This window comes from Lithobates pipiens, unplaced genomic scaffold, assembly GCF_037356315.1.
Source record: "Lithobates pipiens isolate NorthernLeopardFrog02 unplaced genomic scaffold, aLitPip1_a1.2 Scaffold_22, whole genome shotgun sequence".
Taxonomy (NCBI): domain Eukaryota; kingdom Metazoa; phylum Chordata; class Amphibia; order Anura; family Ranidae; genus Lithobates; species Lithobates pipiens.
In genome coordinates, this window is record NW_027507784.1 from 166,252,663 (window position 1) to 166,273,418 (window position 20,756).

General features: G+C 42.9%; 1 protein-coding gene across 1 annotated transcript in view; it reads right to left on the reverse strand.

Moving 5' to 3' along the window:
• LOC143924325 (neurobeachin-like protein 1) overlaps nt 1-20,756 on the reverse strand; it is a 204,938-nt gene that overhangs the window by 87,389 nt on the left and 96,793 nt on the right. The window contains exons 21-23 of the mRNA XM_077448575.1: nt 12,341-12,488; nt 12,091-12,249; nt 8,638-8,797 (exon numbers count right to left, since the gene is read on the reverse strand). Coding sequence (XP_077304701.1) covers nt 8,638-8,797; nt 12,091-12,249; nt 12,341-12,488 — 467 coding nt within the window. The remainder of the gene's footprint in view (nt 1-8,637; nt 8,798-12,090; nt 12,250-12,340; nt 12,489-20,756) is intronic.

Genomic DNA, 20,756 nt, shown 5'->3' on the forward strand with positions numbered 1-20,756 from the left:
CCCAGGAGGCATACTGGCGCTTATGCATAATAAGGTAGCTGTGGATCAGACTAAAGGGTGCCAGGTGATACATCAATGGGGTGAAAACTTCCTCGTAGGGGTGGTGTCTCAATCCTAGTGGTCCTAGAGAGAAGCTTTCGGTTACAGGACATGCGGGACACCAGAACTAGACACGAGGAAGATACGCCCGGTTGGTGTCTCACCTGAGAGGTTGAAACCCTGCACAGATAATGCCAGTGAATACACACAGGAGCATGCTCTGTTAAAATAAAGGGAACAAACGCTGGCTACCAGGGTACCGTAGGACTTCACCACATGGTGCTGCAACATCTCATGGTGGTTGACAAAACCTATCACCCTATATGTGCTGAGTATACACTGAATCAGGTGCGGTTATTGTACCAGTGACTTACTCCCAGAGATGAGAATGAGGTCCATGCAGGATGCTTATTTCTGGGGAGTAACCCGAAAGAGGAGGGATGTATTCAGCACTATATTGGGGGGGAACAATAGCTGGGAGGGGTGTTATTAATGGAGGGGACATCGACCTCCTGAGGAACAAACTCACAGCCATAGCTTCAGAAAAGGAGCGTGACTTTGTTACCCTGGGAGATTGGTGGCATCCTTGATAACATTCAATGAAGTCACAGAAACACTCAGGTCAGAGTGGCTCCGGATTTTGTCAACCATGTTGAGAGGTTGGTAGGGAGGACAGAAACCTGTCATTGGCTCTGGCGCGCACTCTGTGGCAGGTGGAAATATCAGCCAACATCAAGCTGATTGTACTGTCTCTGTATGAGGGGCAGTGGCCTGATGAGTTAGCGTCACCGCTCAGTAAGATTTTGCCAAAACACGTTGCTTACACTAATCCAAAATAGCGGTCGAATGCCTGTATGGGTGGTACTAAGTTGGATTGTGAAAGGAGTTAAGTGCAGACTTGGTCTGTATATTTGGTGGCATCAATGGGCTTACTGACTGGGGACTCTATCTTGTTGCATTTGAGGCTATATCACACATGTGATCAGAGAAGATGAACGCTGGAGGCAGGGTGATATTTCCCTTTGTCGGAAGCATGACCATGATGTCCTTGGTTAGGCTAGATCAATACATGGGGATGAACGAGTAATGTTGGGAAGTTATTTCTCTCTGTATTCTGGATGGAGAGGTCATTGCTGGGAAGAAGGCACCCAGGTATTATTTAGGACATAGGCGAGTTTTTGTTTCTTTGTCCTAAAGAATACCGGTGTAGTGTTAGTCATGGGACTCGAGGGTTCCTTGAACCTAACCGTAGGTAGAGGTGCATGGTACACAATGGGCATGATCTCTGAAATCCAGGCACAGGGGTGGAATTGTGTGGGTTTGGTAATTGTTGTAAACTTATATGTGTAGTTAAGCGATATTTATCTAGAAGGGTCTCCCAGTTGTCTATGCAAGTTGAGGGACGATTTGACAGTGAGCTCTCTGTGTACAAATTGGAGACGTTTCTGCCAAGTCAGAGCCCTGCAACGCCGCTGCGAGCAAGCCTGCCTAATCCCGACCCGTATTTACAGTAAAAGGTTATAGGAGGTTGGGAGCGGGGTGCGGAATACACATATAAGTATATATTATGGTAATGAGTTGATTTATGTTTGTGGTAGAGTATGACCTATGGGTATTGTAGGCTAGTAATATGGGCAAGAAGGCCCTCCTCAAGACTCTGGGTCTGAAAGCTGGGTGATATGTTGCTCTGAATGGGTACTGGTGAATGGTGAATGAATGGGCACCCCTTGCCTGTACTGCCGTCCTGAAGATACCCAAGATACAGAATGGTGACATGGAAGCTGTCGCTGAAGAATGGTGGAGATGTGTCACTCAGTGGCAAAGCGGCACGTGTTGGGAAACATCACGTGGTAAAACAATTATGGACTGCTCCATAGGACCTGTTTCTGCACACGTTGAAAACACAGCGTGGTAAGACACTTGTGTACTGTTCCATAAGAGATGTCTCTGGAGCGCTCGTTGGAAACAACCACGCGTTACACAAGCTAAGGACTGTGCCACAGGTGCTGGTTCGGAAGCACATGTTGGGGAACCACACACGTTAAGACAGTTATGGACTGTTCAAAAGGAGCCGTGTCTGAAGAAGGGTGGTATGCGCCTTTTAGGCGCAAAGCGGCATATGTTGGAATCAGACAGGAGTTATTATTATACATCTACACCGCTGTTTGTACAGCCGAACTCAGCCATGTTGATGTTTGCATGACACATGTTTAGAATGTGTAGAGGAATGTGGCAGAATCTGCATATCAAAGGAGTTACCTTCAGCCCAAATGGTGAACACAAGCTTCAAAGAGATTGATGACAAAGACGGCCCAGGGCACATCAGATGGGACTGGCCACAAAGCCAAATATGGCAGAACAGTCAGTGATATTAGGAGGGCTGTCATGTGAACACTGATTGGTCCAAACCAAATGGGACTGGCAGTAGGGTGTGGTATGGGTGAGGTATGTTTAACAAAAAGGTTCGCAACCATGAGGTCTTTCTCTGTCCCTCTGTATTCCATCAGGAGATCCAGTCATGAGGTGTGGCTGCGAAGGTCGGATAAGTATGGCTTAGATTGCACTGTGATTGTATGCTATGTATATTATTGTAACTTTTATTGATACTTGATGCACATTTTCCTTATTTCCTTGGGAAATAAATGAGATTTAATTGACCTTAAACGTGTATTGATTTCATAGCCAAGGGTGATAGCATTGTGATAGTAACAATAACATGTGCTTGGCTTATTGATTGATAGCTAAACTATAGGGACTAAACAAAGGAATACATAACTGATAATAATAAGAATAGAGTGTATTGATCAGTTACTTCAGACACTGAATGAATCAATTTCATTTAGTAAAAAATTTGGTAATAAACAGTGAAATTCACTGGTATAAGCAATCATATTGTGTAAAAAAAAAATCCTAATCACTTCCACGGAGCAGTACAATGTTACTGTGGTAACACTATATTGCTCTGGTCACAGTGTGTTAAGAAAAATAAATGTAGCACTGATATCCTTGTCTTCTGATGTGTATTAGCATTATAATGAAAGTCTATGGACGGTTCTATAGCTTAGTGTTTTTAGCGCCATCTAGCAGCCAAATACTGAAAGTGAACTTAAATGATATTTGGCTTTCAAGCATTGAACTATTTACAGGAAGTGACTGTTATTTACATTGGAGAGTTGACCCCTTTACCCAGGATGCTGAGTGACCTACCCATGGACACCTTCTCTTGCATTGCATGCTGGGTAGGACATAAAAGGACCCTGAGCGGCCATTTTAGGTCTCTTGGGAACGCATGGCCTGCCTGTGAGGACTTGTGCAGAGGCCTCCTGGAGGAAGTGACCTATTGCCTGTGCGGAGCGCAACCCTGCTTGGTTGTGTTAGTGACCTGAAGTGCCAGCGACTCAGAGATCAGATTGAGAGGATCCAGAGACACTTGTTTGAGCATCGGAAGGCCAGGTCCACCTGTCGGAACGGGACGGCGTGACTGACACAGAAGCCAGCTGCAACTACCAGACCAAAGTTACCATACTAAGGTTCTGATCCAGTTGGTGAGCGGGTTGCTACCCACAGTTTTCTAAACCATTGCACCTAGTCAGACTTATATACAGGCCTCGCTGGGATACCTAGTCCCACGGAGAAGGAGTATAGCAACTGACGCTAGGCAGGCATAAGGCCTACTTACCATCATACTTCAAGCACTGTATTATATTTGTGGAAGCAATAGTAGGATCATCCTTAATTTAATTTTAACTGCTTTAACCTTGGATTACAAATTTATATGGTGTTACCCTTGCTAGCGAAGATCCGAAGATAAAGACTGAGCACTTTAAGTGAGATCTCACGCATAGCTACAAAAGTAGGGGGGGCTCCCATACAGGGCTGGTGCAAGGATTTTTGACACCCTAGGCGAAACCTCATTTTGCTGCCCCCATTGGCTCCACCCCTAACTCCACCCACTTTGCCCTGCCCATTTCAGAGGAGGCGGCGCTATACAGGAAGCCTCGGCTCTGCTTCCTCTAGCACTGGCTCCAGTGCTGCGCTGCGCTTCTAATTACACTACCGGCCAGACGGAGCAGCTGCCTGAGACTGAGTTAGATACATGCTGCAGCCTGTAGACCATGCAGGCACGGAGGGAAATCAGTGGTCCTAGGCAGCAGTGTGCCCTAGACGGCTGCCTAGTTTGCCGAGTGGTAGCACTGGCCCTGCTCCTATATATATATATATATATATATACACATACATATACACATATATATATATATATATATATTGTTTGTAACTGTTTTACCAAAGTTCATTGTCCTGTCAATCTATGTTGGATGACAGTACAATTGTTGTAATCACCTATTTACAAATATATATATATATATATATATATATATATATTAAAATATACTTTGGTTAAGTATCTCGTTGTGTGGAGTATTGTTTTCTCCCAGCAGGTAGAGCCAGTGGATCCTGAGAGGACAATACAGGTATATTGTGATATATTATATTGTATTGTATTGCACCACAGCTGTGTCAAGGGGACTGAGGCAAGTCAGTGGGATTTTGTTACTAGAGTGCAGGCCCAAATCAAATCAGCCGCTCCTTCGGGAGACAGTGCTACATAAAAAATAAAAAAAACACAAAAGAAAACAAAAACGTAATAAAAAAATAAAAAAAATGAAAAAACGATTAATATTATCTTTTTTTCTTTTTGTATGTATTGTCACCAGTCAGTGCCCATGATCACCACCACACCAGTTATATGATGATGCTGTACTACACTAGTAACAGCATGTCATTTTTTCGCCTTAAGAGATAGGCCATCAATACATCAGGATTGATCAATTTTCATATATATATATATATATATATATATATATATATATATATATATATATATATATATATATATATATATATATATATATATATATATATATATATATATATATATATATGTGGATGTAAAAAGTCTACACACCCCTGTTAAAATGTCAGGTTTTTGTGAAGGAAAAAAATAAGACAGATAAATAATTTCAGAACTTTTTCCACTTTTAATATGACCTAGTTTAATAACAAACTGAAATCTTTTGGGTGGAGGGAAGTAAAAATCAAAAACTAAAATAACATGGTTGCATAAGCGTGCACACCCTTAAATTAATACGTTGAAGCGCCTTTTGATTTTATTATAGTACTCAGTCTTTTTTGGATAAAAATCTTTAAAGGAGGTCTAGTGCTATAATTGTTGCACGCGCTCTAACGCACGTGGCGATACCTCACATGTGTGGTTTGAGCGGCGTTTACATATGTGGGCGGGACTTACGTCACCATTCGCTTCTGAGCGTGAGCTAGCGGGGACAGGGGCGTTAAATTTTTTTTTTTTTGCACTTTTTTTTACATTTTCTTTTTTTTTATCACTTTTATTCCTATTATAAGGAATGTAAACATCCCTTGTAATAGGAATCTATGTGACAGGTCCTCTTTATGGAGAGATATGGGGTCAGTAAGACCCCAGATCTCTCCTCCAGTCTGGAAAGCATGAGATCGGGAAAAAAACATTCACCGATCTCATGCTGACAGCCGCGATCACGGCTTGGTTTACTTCCGGGTCATAACGTCGCGCCTGGGCCTCCGACGGTCATAGAGATGACTGGTGACCATCTGGTCATCGGAAATCTCTATGCTCGTCATCCGGCGGCGGGCGAATCTTTCACCAAATGGCAGCGGGAGGGGGGGGGGGACATCTCCTCCCGTTGCCTATAAGTAGGGATGAGCTCAGGTGTGTTTCACATGGAACACGTTCAGAGCCCGCCAAGAAGTCGGCGCAGCACTGCGCTAATCATAGGCAGTGAGACATTGCCCGATCTCTGCAGCCACGCATCGGGGCAATGTCTCACTGCCTGTGATTAGCGCAGCGCCGACTTCCTGGTGGGCTCTGCACGTGTTCCATGCGAACACACCTGAGCTCATCCCTACCTATAAGAACGATGAAGCGGCGGAACTGCCGCTATGATTGTTCTTATCGTGCACAGAATCACCGGCCGGAAAGATTGATATCTGAATAATGCCTGTAGCGATTGGCATCATTCAGATATCCCCTCACAAACTAGAGGACGTAATTTTACTATGGACGGGTATTGAAGTGGTTAAGGTGGAAGGAAGAACCACAGTGTGGAGAAAAAAAGGCATTAGGTCTCAAGACAACCTTGTCTCTGTAAACACACTCCATGGTACTGCACTTACTAATTTACAATCCCCTCTCCTAAACAAGCACCTGTATTAATATCCTATTTAAACTAAAAAAATACAAAGCTAGAAGCAAAATTAGATTAAAGGCCAAGTTCACCTTTTCCAAAAAAGAAATAAATGCACATGTTCTGGTGAGAGACCTTGAGCCACTGGAGGTGCACTTATTTGAGATCTCATAAAGTAACGAATGAAAGTTGAGGGATACAATGTGCCAATCCCCTGTAAAATTTCACTAGGCATTGAAATACCAGCAGCATTTAATAGAGACTCACATGGGCTGAAATTTGACTGTTGATGGTACTCAAAGCCAGATGTTGCTCCAGTCCAGACTTGAGGAAAAGACAGAAGTCATCCAATGGAGTACTTACGTGGCTAGAAGATGGGTCCCTATCCCTCAGGGCTTGGGCTTCAACAGCCAGACCATTAAAGCCAGTAATTAAGAAGCAGGATGGTAAAACAGTGCTTGGGATAGAATATCCAGATGATCAAGGAAAGACACTTTCTCTTTGAGCTGTGGGACTTCTGGTTCCCCTCTGGTGGTGGATGCAAGTCACTGCCAAGGCACTCTTCAACATATTCCTGGTTATACGACCTTGAGGTCCAGTGTTGAAAGAATAACCAAATCACTCTAAATTCTAGTTTGGTGATCGGGAAACAAGCTTCCTCGAACAACCAAGTTCTATGCATCAAAAAGGTGTCCAGGACTCCCATGTCCAAAAGACTGGCATTTATCATAAGAACCTTATCATAAGAACCTTCCGGACCAGCGGTAGGAAGGATTAACAGACTCCAGGGCAGGACTTGGGAGTCAACCAGCCAGAGAAAGTGTGGTTTTAGATGTTGGGTGTATGTGATGATCCAGAGACTGGTCATTTTGTCCCACACAGCCAGAATCTTGAGCTGCAATGGTCTGAAATGGAATTTGCCATATGGAACTGCTTTGAAAAAGGCTACCATTAAGCCCAGAACATTCATGCAAAAACAGAGTGTTTGTTATCACCTGGACTCTAGTATCTGAACTTGGGAGCAGAGAGTTTGGACTTTGCCCGATAGGAGGAAGACCGTAGAAAGAGCAGTATCTAGGAGAAGAACTAGGTACTACAAGTGGTAAGTTGGTTTTAGCCAACCTTTAGGTCCAAATGGAGTAAATACCCCCTTTCCCTTTGGGGACTGTACAAAGGTTTGAGTAAAAACCTTGGAAACTCTCCTTTTGCTGAACAATGAATACTGGAGACAGGAGCTGTGTGCAGTGTAAAGGTTCCTCTGTTCTTTATAAAGACATTGGCAGGTTCGAAACATAAAGCGGAGTGGAGGAAGAGAATAAAATTCTAGCTTGTAGCTCCTGAATGGATGGCCAACCATTTAGGGAACCTCATTAGGATATTGTTGGGCAAAATGCTTGGAAAGAGAAAGATTTTTTTCAGGATTAGGCCAATCACCACCAGATTGTAAAAGTGAGGTTATGGGATAGGTTTTAACAGGCTGAGGATTCTTTAAGAGTATCCAGACTGGTGGCCTTACCACAGCAGGGGTACTTAGGGCCCTTGCAGTCTCCAAGTAGATTGGTGAGATAAGAAGTTAACGGGGATATGATTTCACCCTCCCAGTGGGCATACTTCCCTTAAGGAGTCTTTAGAAACAGAGTTCAACTAGACAGATGGATCATGACCTTGGCCCTGTAAAGCACTAACACCAACATTACACCAAGTGTCTAGGAGAGAGCCTTCAGCAGATTCCGGTGCTCTGGAAGAGACATTACAGACCTGCCCCACTTATTACTCATGGTGGGATTTGGGTATAGCCTCCAAGGTTATGCTGTGGATCAACCAATCCAGATAACTGCAAAATGAGCCCCAAAGGCTCTGCAGCAACTATGAATCTTTCTGGACGAAAAATGTATCTTGATAAAATAGCAGAAAAAAAAAAGCAAGAATTAATTTGCTTCTCACAGTGGAGAGAAGACATTTGTTCTAGGACATTAGCAAAAAATAAAAAATAAAAATAAAAAAAAGGAAAAACTGGAAGATGACGCAAGTAGCAGGAGTTATACTAGACTCTCTGCTTTGCTAGCGTCCAATCTCTTGAAGGCAGAAGCATAGCCCTATGCCTTTGAATTACCACATTGTGTACCCTAATGTACTATTAAGAAACGTTTTGTCGAAAATTATGTTCTTTATTTCTGTTGTGAATGTATGCTGAATTTCTGTTGCATTAGCCTGCATTTTCTAGGGCAGTGAATGAATGGGCCTTTCAAAATGAGTGCATTTTATGATGTATCTGATGTACACTGGCAAGTTGTAAACTGCAAGCCCTTAGGATGTAGTAATTAAAAAAGACACATAAAAGTAAAGCAAAAAAACTTACCTGCCCTAAGGATCTGATTAAGAAGTCCTTTTATCAGTAATGTAGAGACATGGGCTTCATTAAGTAGCAATCCTAGCCCTGAATATCCTACTTCTCTCAGCCGAATTCGTTGTTTGCTTTTCTCATACACCTTATTGCAGTTCAGCATCTGTTCTAATATCTGCACAGATAAAATGTTTGAATAAATCACACCATAGGTTGAAAGAGATTGCTGAGATATATATAGTGTATACACAGACACAAAAATATTAGGAGATGCTAATTATCTACTGACTTGAATCAAGTGTTTAATTTGTGCCAGCCTACTGGGACTCTAAACCAAGATCAGGCTGACTGGACCTAGAAGGTTTATGATTCTGCCAGTCCCCAACACTTTTCAGGAATGATTTAAGAGCAAATATAAGCAGAGCAAAAATGTAATAGTGAGGTGCAGAGAGGTTCATGTATCAATGTCATGCATCTTCAGGGCCTGTTTCAGCATTGGCACACTTTGAGGTCCTAGTAGAAGTACTTTCTCCTGCAGTCACTGCAGCATCCACTGTCATCACTATATTTGTATTCAGGAGATTCTCCATGCACATCTCAAAATAAGTAACAATTCTCCTCAATAGGGTCAGAGACAGCAAAAAAAAAGGAGAGAGAAAGCCTCTAAGAATTCACTATTCTATCCAGTAAAATCTTACAGCAGAACATCGCCCAAAAGGGAACGTTTCACTTCTTTGCATCCTTTCCTCCCCCTCCTTTTTAATTATTGGAAGTTTCTGGGAGACTGGGGGGAGCGGGTACCTGGTTTTGAGAGGTAACTGCTCCCATTTCTGCTTGGATTACCTTGGCAATCCAAGCAGAAGTACTTCTTACCCCCTCTCGTCACAGGTCCCGGAAGACTGCAGGACTATTCATAAAGTGCAGCGCAGCTTATACATGCGCAGCCGGCTGTGAAGCCCAAAGCTACATAGCCAGTTTCCTTTACGTAAGGTGCCGGTACCTGGACTGGATGTTGATTGAAAAGGCAAGTGTCTCCAGTGGGGGGGGGGGGGGGGCAGCGGTCCTCCTCTCGCTGGACGCCGAAAAAGCTTTCGACAGGGTCCATTGGAGGTACCTCTCAGCGGTTCTGTCGAGGTTTGGCTTTTCGGGCCCGGTCCTCTCTGCCATTTCTGCACTGTACTCTAAACCGTCAGCACATGTATTCACAGAAGGCCTTTTTTCTGAACAGTTCTCTATTACCAATGGCACAAGACAGGGGTGCCCTTTGTCACCCCTGATCTTTGCCCTGGTGATGGAGCCATTGGCGGAGAGGATTAGGACTCATCCGAATATAAGAGGTATTAGCTCTGGTTTGACAAGGCACCCTATCACTCTATACGCAGACGATGTGATTCTGTCTCTTGCTGACCCGGAGGAATCCCTGAAAGAGGTGTACGAAGTCTTGGAGAATTTTAATGAGATTTCTTATTACAAGATTAATGCCACTAAGTCCAGCATATTGGGTATTAATATTCCTTCGGATATGCAGAACCGAATTATGCTCTCTCTACCTTACACGTGGGCATCTGAATCCATCCAATACTTAGGTATAAGACTAACCAGCTCCCTGTCTCAACTTTATAGATGCAACTTTGCATCTATCCCGTCAAGCTTTGAGGGGGAATTGTCTAGATTTAAAAAGTTTTACCTTTCCTGGTCCGGCAGGTTAGCCGCGTATAAGATGTTTTTACTACCAAAACTCTTGTATCTTTTCAGAACACTTCCAATTGTGCTGCCAGTTTCTTTTTATACAACATTACAACACCAACTAAGTAGATATCTATGGGAAGGGAAGCCTGCCCGATGTAGCTTCAAAATTCTAGTCAAGCACAGACAGGTGGGAGGAATGGGAGTTCCGGAGCTAAGAGACTATCATATGGCGGCTATTTTGGACCAACTTAGAGTCTGGTTCCATGCACCTGAACAGAAACGGTGGCATATATGTGAACTAGAACAAACTCAACAGAAGGATCTCCCAGGGCTCTTATATGCCACACTGATAGGTGACCCTAGAGCACATAGACACCACCCCATCATAAATGCGACACTGCAGGCCTGGGCTTATTTACGTAAACACCAACCATCCAATATCGACCTTAAACATCTCCCTATTCCCCTTTCGGCCATGTCCTTCCTTACCCCTGACTTACAAGTCACACATTGGGCAAACTATGGACTTCGTTTTCTGCACCAACTTTTTACGCAGGGTGGCATACGGTCATTTGGACATTTGATGGCTACTCAGGGCATTCCTAAAACTGAATATCTGACTTTCGCCAGACTGACTAGCATGATTCCTAAAGAACATACACAGTACTTTAGCCTCCCGGAGTGTATTTGGGAGCTGTGGCAACCTGCATCCACACAAAAAAAAGGTATTACGGCTATATACAATCTCTTACACGGTTAACTGCATTTTGAGGTGTATAATCAGCTGGCCAAATGGGAAGAGGAATTACATATCACTATATCCCCGGACCAATGGGTAAGAGCTATTAAAGGCAGTTACAACTCCACCCGTTGCTCCAATTTTAGGGAAGGCGCACATAAGTTACGATTTAGATGGTACAGGACTCCTTACATAATAGCGAAATATGCGGGAGAGGGTTCGACCACGTGCTGGAGAGGATGCGGCCAGGTAGGAAACCTGGCACATATATTTTGGTTCTGCATATCCTTACGAAGCTTCTGGGGAGAAATAAGTAAGATGATAGCTAAACTGACAGGAATTTTAAATCCCCTTAGAGTAGAACAAGCTCTCCTAGGGGTGGATCTGGATATTTACCCCATCCCATAGCGCACATTAGTGACACATGTACTATTCGCTGCTCAGCTAAGCATTACAAGAAAATGGAAATCAAATGCATCTCCTTTGGTTTCAGAAGTTGTGACCCTAGTTGACCACTCGTTTGAATATGAAAGAACGGTAGCATATCAGGAAGATAGATTAAAATCCTTTCTTCGAAAATGGGCATTATGGGACAAATTTAGAAAACGTCATTACACTGTTTTTTGAATCTATCTGCTAGCTTTGTTGTGAATTGTTTGAAATTCTGCCATTGTCTCATCCATATGTTGAAATTATATGATCGTTTATCGACCCGCCCATTAAGGTAAAACATTGCTATAGGAAAAGGTATTACTGCTTTCTTTTTTATAATTCATACATTCACGTTACTGTAAAAGATATGTACTCTTTTTTTATGTTTGTTCCACTGTGCATGTACATGTATCTGTGGAATGTTAATTTGTGAAACTTTTAATAAAAAGATTGTTAAAAAAAAAAAAGAAAAGGCAAGTGTCCTTATATTAAAAGTCAGCAGGTACAGGATTATAGCTGCTGACTTTTAATTATTTTTATTCATTAAGCCAAAATATTGTATTCCTTCATGTAAACATGCACTTTTCAGTAACAAATAGAAAGCATACCTTGAACACAAGTTCTTTAAGTCGATCAGAGTATCTTTGATTCAACAGCAAAGCATAAAGCATATCAGCGCTTCCTGGTTCAAACAAAATCAGAAAAAGTTGATCTATCATGGGAGTGGTCATTAGGAGGTGGTAGATAATCTCCAAGATGCCATTCAGCTAAAATAAAATAAAACCAATAACTGTCTTTTGTGTAACATTTTCAGAATATAAAACTTCTCCAAACTAGAATTATGAAACATGGTCTTACCTGTTGTTCATCACTAGTGGCTGCTATGTAACCAATAATACTTTGAATCTCCTCCTGAGTTCCACCTTTGCTCAGAAAATATTTAATGAGTCCAAACAGAGATGTTCTAATGGTTATTAGATCTTCTGATGCCAATGAAGTTTCTTTGCTGGAGGTTTTAGATAAAGAAAATATTAAAAGTTACAAAGCCTGCAGGTTTGACCAGTCTGTGGAGAATCAAAACATTTATTAATCCAGGCAATGAGGATTTATGAATTCTGTGATACTTATTCAACATTCAAAATCAACATATACATATTCAAAAGAACTGAAGAACTCTTCATGAGTAAGAAACGACAACAGCTTTATGACTGCTTCATAAATGTGGACTTTGCGACAGCGTATGTGTCAAGCAAAGATTGAGCTACCTGTTGCTAGCTAGAATACAACTACTATCCACGTTGCAGTATAGCAAGGATCAGGGTGGATTAGCCGTACCCAATCCCAGACTTTATTTTCTGGCCTCCCAGCTCCAGCATCTAGGGGGATATGGGCTTCTCAACTATTCTGATCCGACTCACAACCTGTTGCTTTTTGGGGCTTCGAATTATACAGCAATGTTTCCATCTATCTCAGCTTCAGGGTCTGTTGTGTTTTTTTTGAAAAGGCTCTGATCTGTAGTTATGCATAGCTTGGGACTGTTGGATTTCCTGCAAGAAACACTATGGCACAATCTCATGTACACTGAGCTACATAAATTGGAGGGGTTTTAGATCTGGGTGGCTGTGGGTATCCGTTCTGTATCTCAACTATACAGCCAAAATATATTAAATTTTTTCTCTAATCTACATACAAGGGGAATTTGCTTTGCCTAGACAACAGTTTTTCAGGTATCTTCACCTGCAACATGCCCTGCAGATCCAACCTCGCCACTCCAATTTGGTGCTAACTGACCACCCTTTACTGTGTGATAAACGGAGCACAATGTAAAAGGCATGATTTCACAAATTTACTCTACACAAGAAACACATCATGCTAGTTTTATGTATGTGATTTAGGCTTTAAGTCATAGGGGCTGATTTACTAAAAGCAAATTGGTTGTTCACTTTGCAAGGACATTTTCTGGCTGAATTTCGAACCATGTATGGGCAGGGTGGTTGCACAAAAGTTGATCTACTGATCAACTTCTGTACAAGCAGCCTGTTGGGTTTTAGCTGGCAATAATGATTAGTGTGTTCTGAAGGCAGGGAACTCTCCCCATTGTTAGAACACAATAGCAATCTCCCATCCACCTCAAATTGTGGATGGGGGAATTTGGATCATTTTTTTTTCGTTCAACCAGCAAATATGAGCAAAGCTTAAAGATCATGGTTAAAAATTTACTTTGCAAAGAATGGCCAATCATATAAAAAGGAAAAAAAAACACATTACTTTCACGTGGTCATGATTGGACGATGGAAGTGAGTAGAGCTTTACCCTATTCACTAGGTTAAAGCCTAATACACATGGGCCAAATGTTGGGCGACAATAAAAAACATCCAACATGCGGCCTGTGTGGCAGCCGAGCCGACTGGCTGTTTGGAAAACCAACATGCTGAGAAACCAACAGCTGACCAGCTTCCAATCAGTGCTCTCCGCCAAAGTCGCCTCCCTGTCAGAACACAATAGAACAGCAGGGGAGAACGCTGCACTAACTTCGGATCGTTAGTATAACAGCTCCGAGCCAGCAGGTTGAACGAAAAAAAAAATTGTGGTGTATACCAGGCTTAAGGGTAAAATTTCCTTGCAAAATGAACAGTCAATTTGTCTTTAGTAACTCAGCCCTTCGTGTATACCCTTTTTGTTTGATGTGTAAATATTTTCATTTTTTCTTGCCCCTTGCTTTGTAATGAAGTTGGCTTTTATGAGAAATCACTGGTCATATTTTTCAATGGGTATTACATGTGCTGTCAGAGAGGCAAATACTTAGCTGTCTGGCTATCTCTGGTCTTAATACTTTCAGTCACTATGGACCCAAAATGTAGATATTTTGTTCCCCAAGGCTCTTAGTTATCAATTTTGCTTATGGCAAGGTGCTTCATAATGCTGAAAACGACATTGTTTGTCACCAAACTGTTCTTTTATGTTTGTGGTGGATGTTTTTGTATCCATTCTTTATTCATGGCTGAGTTCTTAGGCAAAATTGTAATTGAGCCAACTCTCTTGGCTGAGAAGCGACCCCACACATGAATGGTCTCAGGATGCTTTACTGTCGGCACGACACAGGACTGATGGCAACGCTCACCTTTTCTTCTCTGGACAAGGTTTTTTCCGGATGCCCCAAACAATCGGAAAGGGTATTCATCAGAGAAAATGACTTTACCCCAGTCCTCAGCAGTCCAATCCCTGTACCTTTTTCAGAATATCAGTATGACAAAACATCCCACACGCCGCTTGAGTGCTTTCATCATATACCGCTTCCTCCCAGCCTGAATATAGCTATCAGATATTCCAACTGCTAACAACCACAAAACAATACTCGTTTGGTTGCTGAACATGGTCTGATTTATTTGAGATGACACACAAATATATACAGCAGGCCGACAATACAAACTGTAACCAAAAACCCAATTAACATGAGCTAGTTATCGAATCATTTAACCAGAATAAGTGACTCAGAGATATGACCTTTCATGGTAGACTTGCCGTCTCCTCACTCACAACTTACAATACACATCAGTATAAACACATGCTTCAATAGTTTGCTAGGAGACAAAGGTGTGTTAACAAACATAATAAACTATTGGGTGAAAGACTCAGGCTTTCCAGATCTCATTAATCTGCATTCCTTTCATATATATCTGTCCAAGAGTCCAGACTGGCAGAGACCATCGTGGCCTCCTTAATAATGTCCTTTTGCATTACTTAACAGAGTATCTTCCTAAATGATTGTAGCTCCCTCAAATGCCAGTGCCCATAGTCGGTATGCAAGAGGCTAGCACACAGTCCCCTCCAAAAACCTCTGTCCTGGGTGAGTCTATCACAATCATTTTTTTCCCCAAAGTTTTCCTGGAGAGAAGTGGCTTCTCTGCTGCCCTTCTTGACACCAGGTCATCCTCCAAAATTCTTCGCCTCACTGTGCGTGCAGATGCACTCATACCTGCCTGCTGTCATTCCTGAGCAAGCTCTGCACTGGTGGTGCACTGATCCTGCAGCTGAATCAATGATCCTGGCTCTTGCTGGCCTTTCTTGGGTACCCCGATGTCTACTTCACAACAATTGAACGTCTCTTCTTGAAGCTATTTATGATCCGATAAATGGTTGATTTAGGTGCAGTCTTAGTAGCGGTAATATCCTTGTCCGTAAATCCCTTTTTGTAAACAGCAATGATGATTGCACATGTTTCCTTGCAGGTAATCGTGGTTAAAAGAGAAAGAACAATGATTTTAAGCACTACCCTCCTTTAAAGTTTTCAGTCTGTTATTCTAACTCAATCAGCATTACAGAGTGATTTCCAGCCTTGTGTTAACAAGAAAATCACTGACATGATATCAGCTGGTCCTTTTGTGGCAGGGCTGAAATGCAGTGGAATTTTTTTTTTGGGATTAAGTTAATTTTCATGGCAAAGAGGGACTTTGCAATTAGTTGCAATTCATCTGATCACTCTTCAAACATTCTGGAGTATATGCAAATTACCATCATAAAAACGGAGGAAGCAGACTTTGTGAAAATTTATAATGTGTCATTCTCAAAACACCCACAGGATACACACAGGATAAGCCAAACTCCCAGTCTGTCTAATGGTCTGCAATATTGTTTTTAAATATAGAGATGACTAGTATAGTTTAAGAAATTATATATTTTTTTGTGCCCATCATGTTACTATACTTTTTAGAGAATATTTTTGTTCTTGCTTTGGCTTGTTCCACTCAGTATGCCTCCAGTTAAAATGTTTAATATATACAATAGGATGCATACCCTTTAAGCACAAGCTTCTGTAGGTGGGATATGGACTTGATGAAGTGGGTTTAACCTTGAAATTCTGAAGATATCCAGGGGCTACACCTTTCTGCGATCTAATATCTGGTATTAGTAAGTTTGTTATATATTGCTTTATTTTATTTCACTATTACGTTGGTATTTATAGCACAATATATTCATTCTACCATATCTTAAAATACTTTGGTTAGCTGTTAGCTTCAAACATATGCTGTTTATCATGGTGCTGAGATCTTTGTGCTTTTGTAAAACCCTGTATAGTATAAATTTTTGCATGGCTCTATACTAACATTTTCATGCTAAAAATTGAATAATATAATATATGTGTATTAACCACTTTCAGACCGGACCATTTTGCTGGTAAATGACCAGAGGTCTTTTTACACTTTGGCACTGCGCTGCTTTAACTGGTAATTGCGCGGTCATGCAATGTTGTACCCAAACAAAATTTGCGTCCTTTTCTTCCCACAAATAGAGCTTTCTTTTGATGGTATTTGATTGCCTCTGCGATTTTTATTTTTTGCGATATAAACGTAAAAAGACCGCAAATTTTGAAAAAAAATGATATTTTCTACTTTTTGTTATTAGAAAAATCCAATAAACTCAATTTTAGTCATACATTTAGGCCAAAATGTATTCAGCCACATGTCTTTGGTAAAAAAAAAGTCAATAATTGTATATTTATTGGTTTGCGCAAAAGTTGTCACATCTACAAACTAAGGTACGTTTTCTGGAATTTACGCAGCTTTTAGTTTACGACTGCCTATCTCATTTCTTGAGGTGCTAAAATGGCAGGGCAGTACAAAACCCCACCAAATGACCCCATTTTGGAAAGTAGACCCCCTAAGGAAATTGATAAGAGGCATGTTGAGCCCATTGAATATTTTATTTTTTTGCCTCAAGCGATTGAATAATGACAAAAAAAAAAATTTTTTTTTTTTTTTACACAAAGTTGTCACTAAATTATATATTGCTCACACATGCTATGGGCGTATGTGAAATGACACCCCAAAATAAATTCTGCTGCTTCTCCTGAGTACGGGGATACCACATATGTGGGACTTTTTGGGAGCCTAGCCGCGTACGGGGCCCCGAAAACCAAGCACCGCCTTCAGGCTTTCTAAGGGCGTAAATTTTTGAGTTCACTTCTCACTACCTATTACAGTTTTGAAGGCCATAAAATGCCAAGATGGCACAAAACCCCCACAAATGACCCCATTTTAGAAAGTAGACACCCCAAGCTATTTGCTGAGAGGCATGTTGAGTTCATGGAATATTTTATATTTTGCCACAAGTTGCGGGAAAATTACAAACTTTTTTTTTTTTTTTTTTTTTTTAACAAAGTTGTCACTAAATGATATATTGCTCATGCATGCCATGGGCATATGTGAAATGACACCCCAAAATAAATTCTGCTGCTTCTCCTGAGTACGGGGATACCACATATGTGGGACTTTTTGGGAGCCTAGCCGCGTACGGGGCCCCGAAAACCAAGCACCGCATTCAGGCTTTCTAAGGGCGTTACAGTTTTGAAGGCCATAAAATGCCAAGATGGCACAAACCCCCCCCCAAATGACCCCATTTTGGAAAGTAGACACCCCTAAATTTAGGGGTACACTAGTGAGACTAGGTAATAAATGGCGGGTGCCCTGAAACTATAAAAAAATAACTAACCAACCAGCGTCACCTGTAACAGTTATATGGTGATCACTGGTGAAAGGGTTAACTAGGGGGCAATTAGGGGGCTTTATGCGGTAGTATATGGGGGTCCCTGGCGCTATAAAAAGCTGCAGCGAACCTAAATACCTACCTGCCTAACTAGCGTCACCTGTGACACTAATACAGCGATCAGAAAAACGATCGCTTATTAGGCTGGGTTCACACTGGAGCGATGCGGGAACGCCACGAATGCGCGGCGGGTTCCCGCATCGCATGCCTCCCGGCGGCAGTTCACACTGCCCTATGCGAACTGCTGGGAGTGTCAGTGAAATGTTACTGACACCCCCAGATCAGTTCGCATATCGCAGTGCGATCTGCAAACTCGGATCGCATGGTGTGAACACCCATGCGATCCGATTCTGCTGCGGACCAAAAAAAGGGTCCCGTGCGAATTTGCGGCGGGTGCGGCGAATGGCTGAACTCGAATCGCACAGAGATCGGATGTGATTTGCACTGCAGTGCGGTGCGAATCACATCCGTTCTCATAAACCGCTGCAATGTGAACCCAGCCTTAGTGACACTGGCGACGGGGGGTGATCACGGGGTTAAACCTTTATTGGGGGGGTTAGGGGGGTACCTTAGAACTAAAGGGGGCTAACCCTAACTGCCCTAACAGTTATTAGTCACAAATGACACCCGCCGGGTGATCAGGGGGTTAAACCTTTATTAGGTAATAAATGGCGGGTGCCCTGAAACTATAAAAAAATAACTAACCAACCAGCGTCACCTGTAACAGTTATATGGTGATCACTGGTGAAAGGGTTAACTAGGGGGCAATCAGGGGGCTTTATGCGGTAGTATATGGGGGTCCCTGGCGCTATAGAAAGCTGCGGCGAACCTAAATACCTACCTGCCTAACTAGCGTCACCTGTGACACTAATACGGCGATCAGAAAAATGATCGCTTATTAGGCTGGGTTCACACTGGAGCGATGCGGAAACGCCGCAAATCCACGGCGGGTTCCCGCATCGCATGCCTCCCGGCGGCAGTTCACACTGCCCTATGCGAACTGCTGGGAGTGTCAGTGAAATGTTACTGACACCCCCAGATCAGTTCGCATATCGCAGTGCGATCTGCAAACTCGGATCGCATGGTGTGAACACCCATGCGATCCGATTCTGCTGCGGGCCAAAAAAAGGGTCCCGTGCGAATTTGCGGCGGGTGCGGCGGGTGTGGCGAATGGCTGAACTCGAATCGCACAGAGATCGGATGTGATTTGCACTGCAGTGCGGTGCGAATCACATTCGTTCTCATAAACCGCTGCAATGTGAACCCAGCCTTAGTGACACTGGCGACGGGGGGTGATCACGGGGTTAAACCTTTATTGGGGGGGTTAGGGGGGTACATTAGAACTAAAGGGGGCTAACCCTAACTGCCCTAACAGTTATTACAGTCACAAATGACACCAATGCAAAAAAAAAAAAAAAAATGACATTGGTGTCACTGTGACTGGGGGGCAGGGGTAATTGGGGGGGTGATCGGGGGGTAAAGGGGGGGTGTGAGTGTGCCTGGCATGTTCTACTGTGTGTGTAGAGTGTTGGTGCAACTCACCGATCCGCTCTCCTCCGTGTCGGAATGAAAAATACCGACACGGAGGAGAGAATACATCACTTCCTCTCCTGTGTTTACATTACAGGAGAGGAAGTGATGTCACCGGGGATTTCTATTCGTCGGGAGCGATCGCGAGGGGGTGGCCATGAATGAATGGCCGCCCCCTCGTCCCGGATCGCTCCCGGACGAAAACCGACCGCCGCAGGCACCGGGCGGGGGCCCGATCGGGCCCCCGACCCGCGGGAGGCAAGGGACGTACATGTATGTCCTTATGCCTGCCCGTGCCATTCTACCGACGTACATCGGCGTGCGGCGGTCGGCAACTGGTTAAACCACACATTTCCAGTTAAAATTACCTCAGGCAGCTGGCACTACATAAAGATTCAATCTGCACTTTAAAATTTAGTCCACCAGATAAATGAGAAGAACCAAATCCAAGGATACTTGTTCACCATTACATATGTGTACTTAAATATAGAAAAGAAAAATTACACAATGGACTGAATGGTGCATTAGGTCCCGTTCACACTGGGGCTCTAACTTTGGGAGATCATGTTGCATGACGTGTATAAATCAATGATTTCCTATGAGAGCCATCATAACTGGTCCTACACAAGTTGGTTGGTACTACTTTGAAAAAGGTTCCTGCACTACTTTGGTCTGAATCGGGCACAATTTCAGCCCATTAATTGAAGCCGCATAAAAGTCGGATCGTCTTAACTGATTCAACTGCGTCATGTCCCTCACAAGACCATACCAGACCCTTCGTTCTGGTATGGATTGTAAGTGGAACCCTCCACGCAAAAACATAAAGGTGTTGGGTCCCCCCAAAATCCAGGCCAGACCCTTATCCGAGCATGCAGCCTGGCAGGTCAGGAAAGGGGGAGCGCCCACCTCCCACCCAGACCACATACCCTCAACATGGGGGGGTGGGTGCTTTGGGGCAAGGGGGGCTCTGCACTCCTCCACCCCAAAGCACCTTGTTTACATGTTGTGGGCAGGGAGCTTATAGGAATCTGGAAGCTTGGGGCCCCCCAGATCCCTACCCTCCCATGTGAATGAGTTGAGGTACACTGTACCCCAACTCATTCACACAAAAAAAAAGTGTCAAAAATAAAAACAGTACACAGGTTTTTGACAAAGTCCTTTATTAAATATGTCCCATCAAAGCTCCAACATGTCTTCTTTC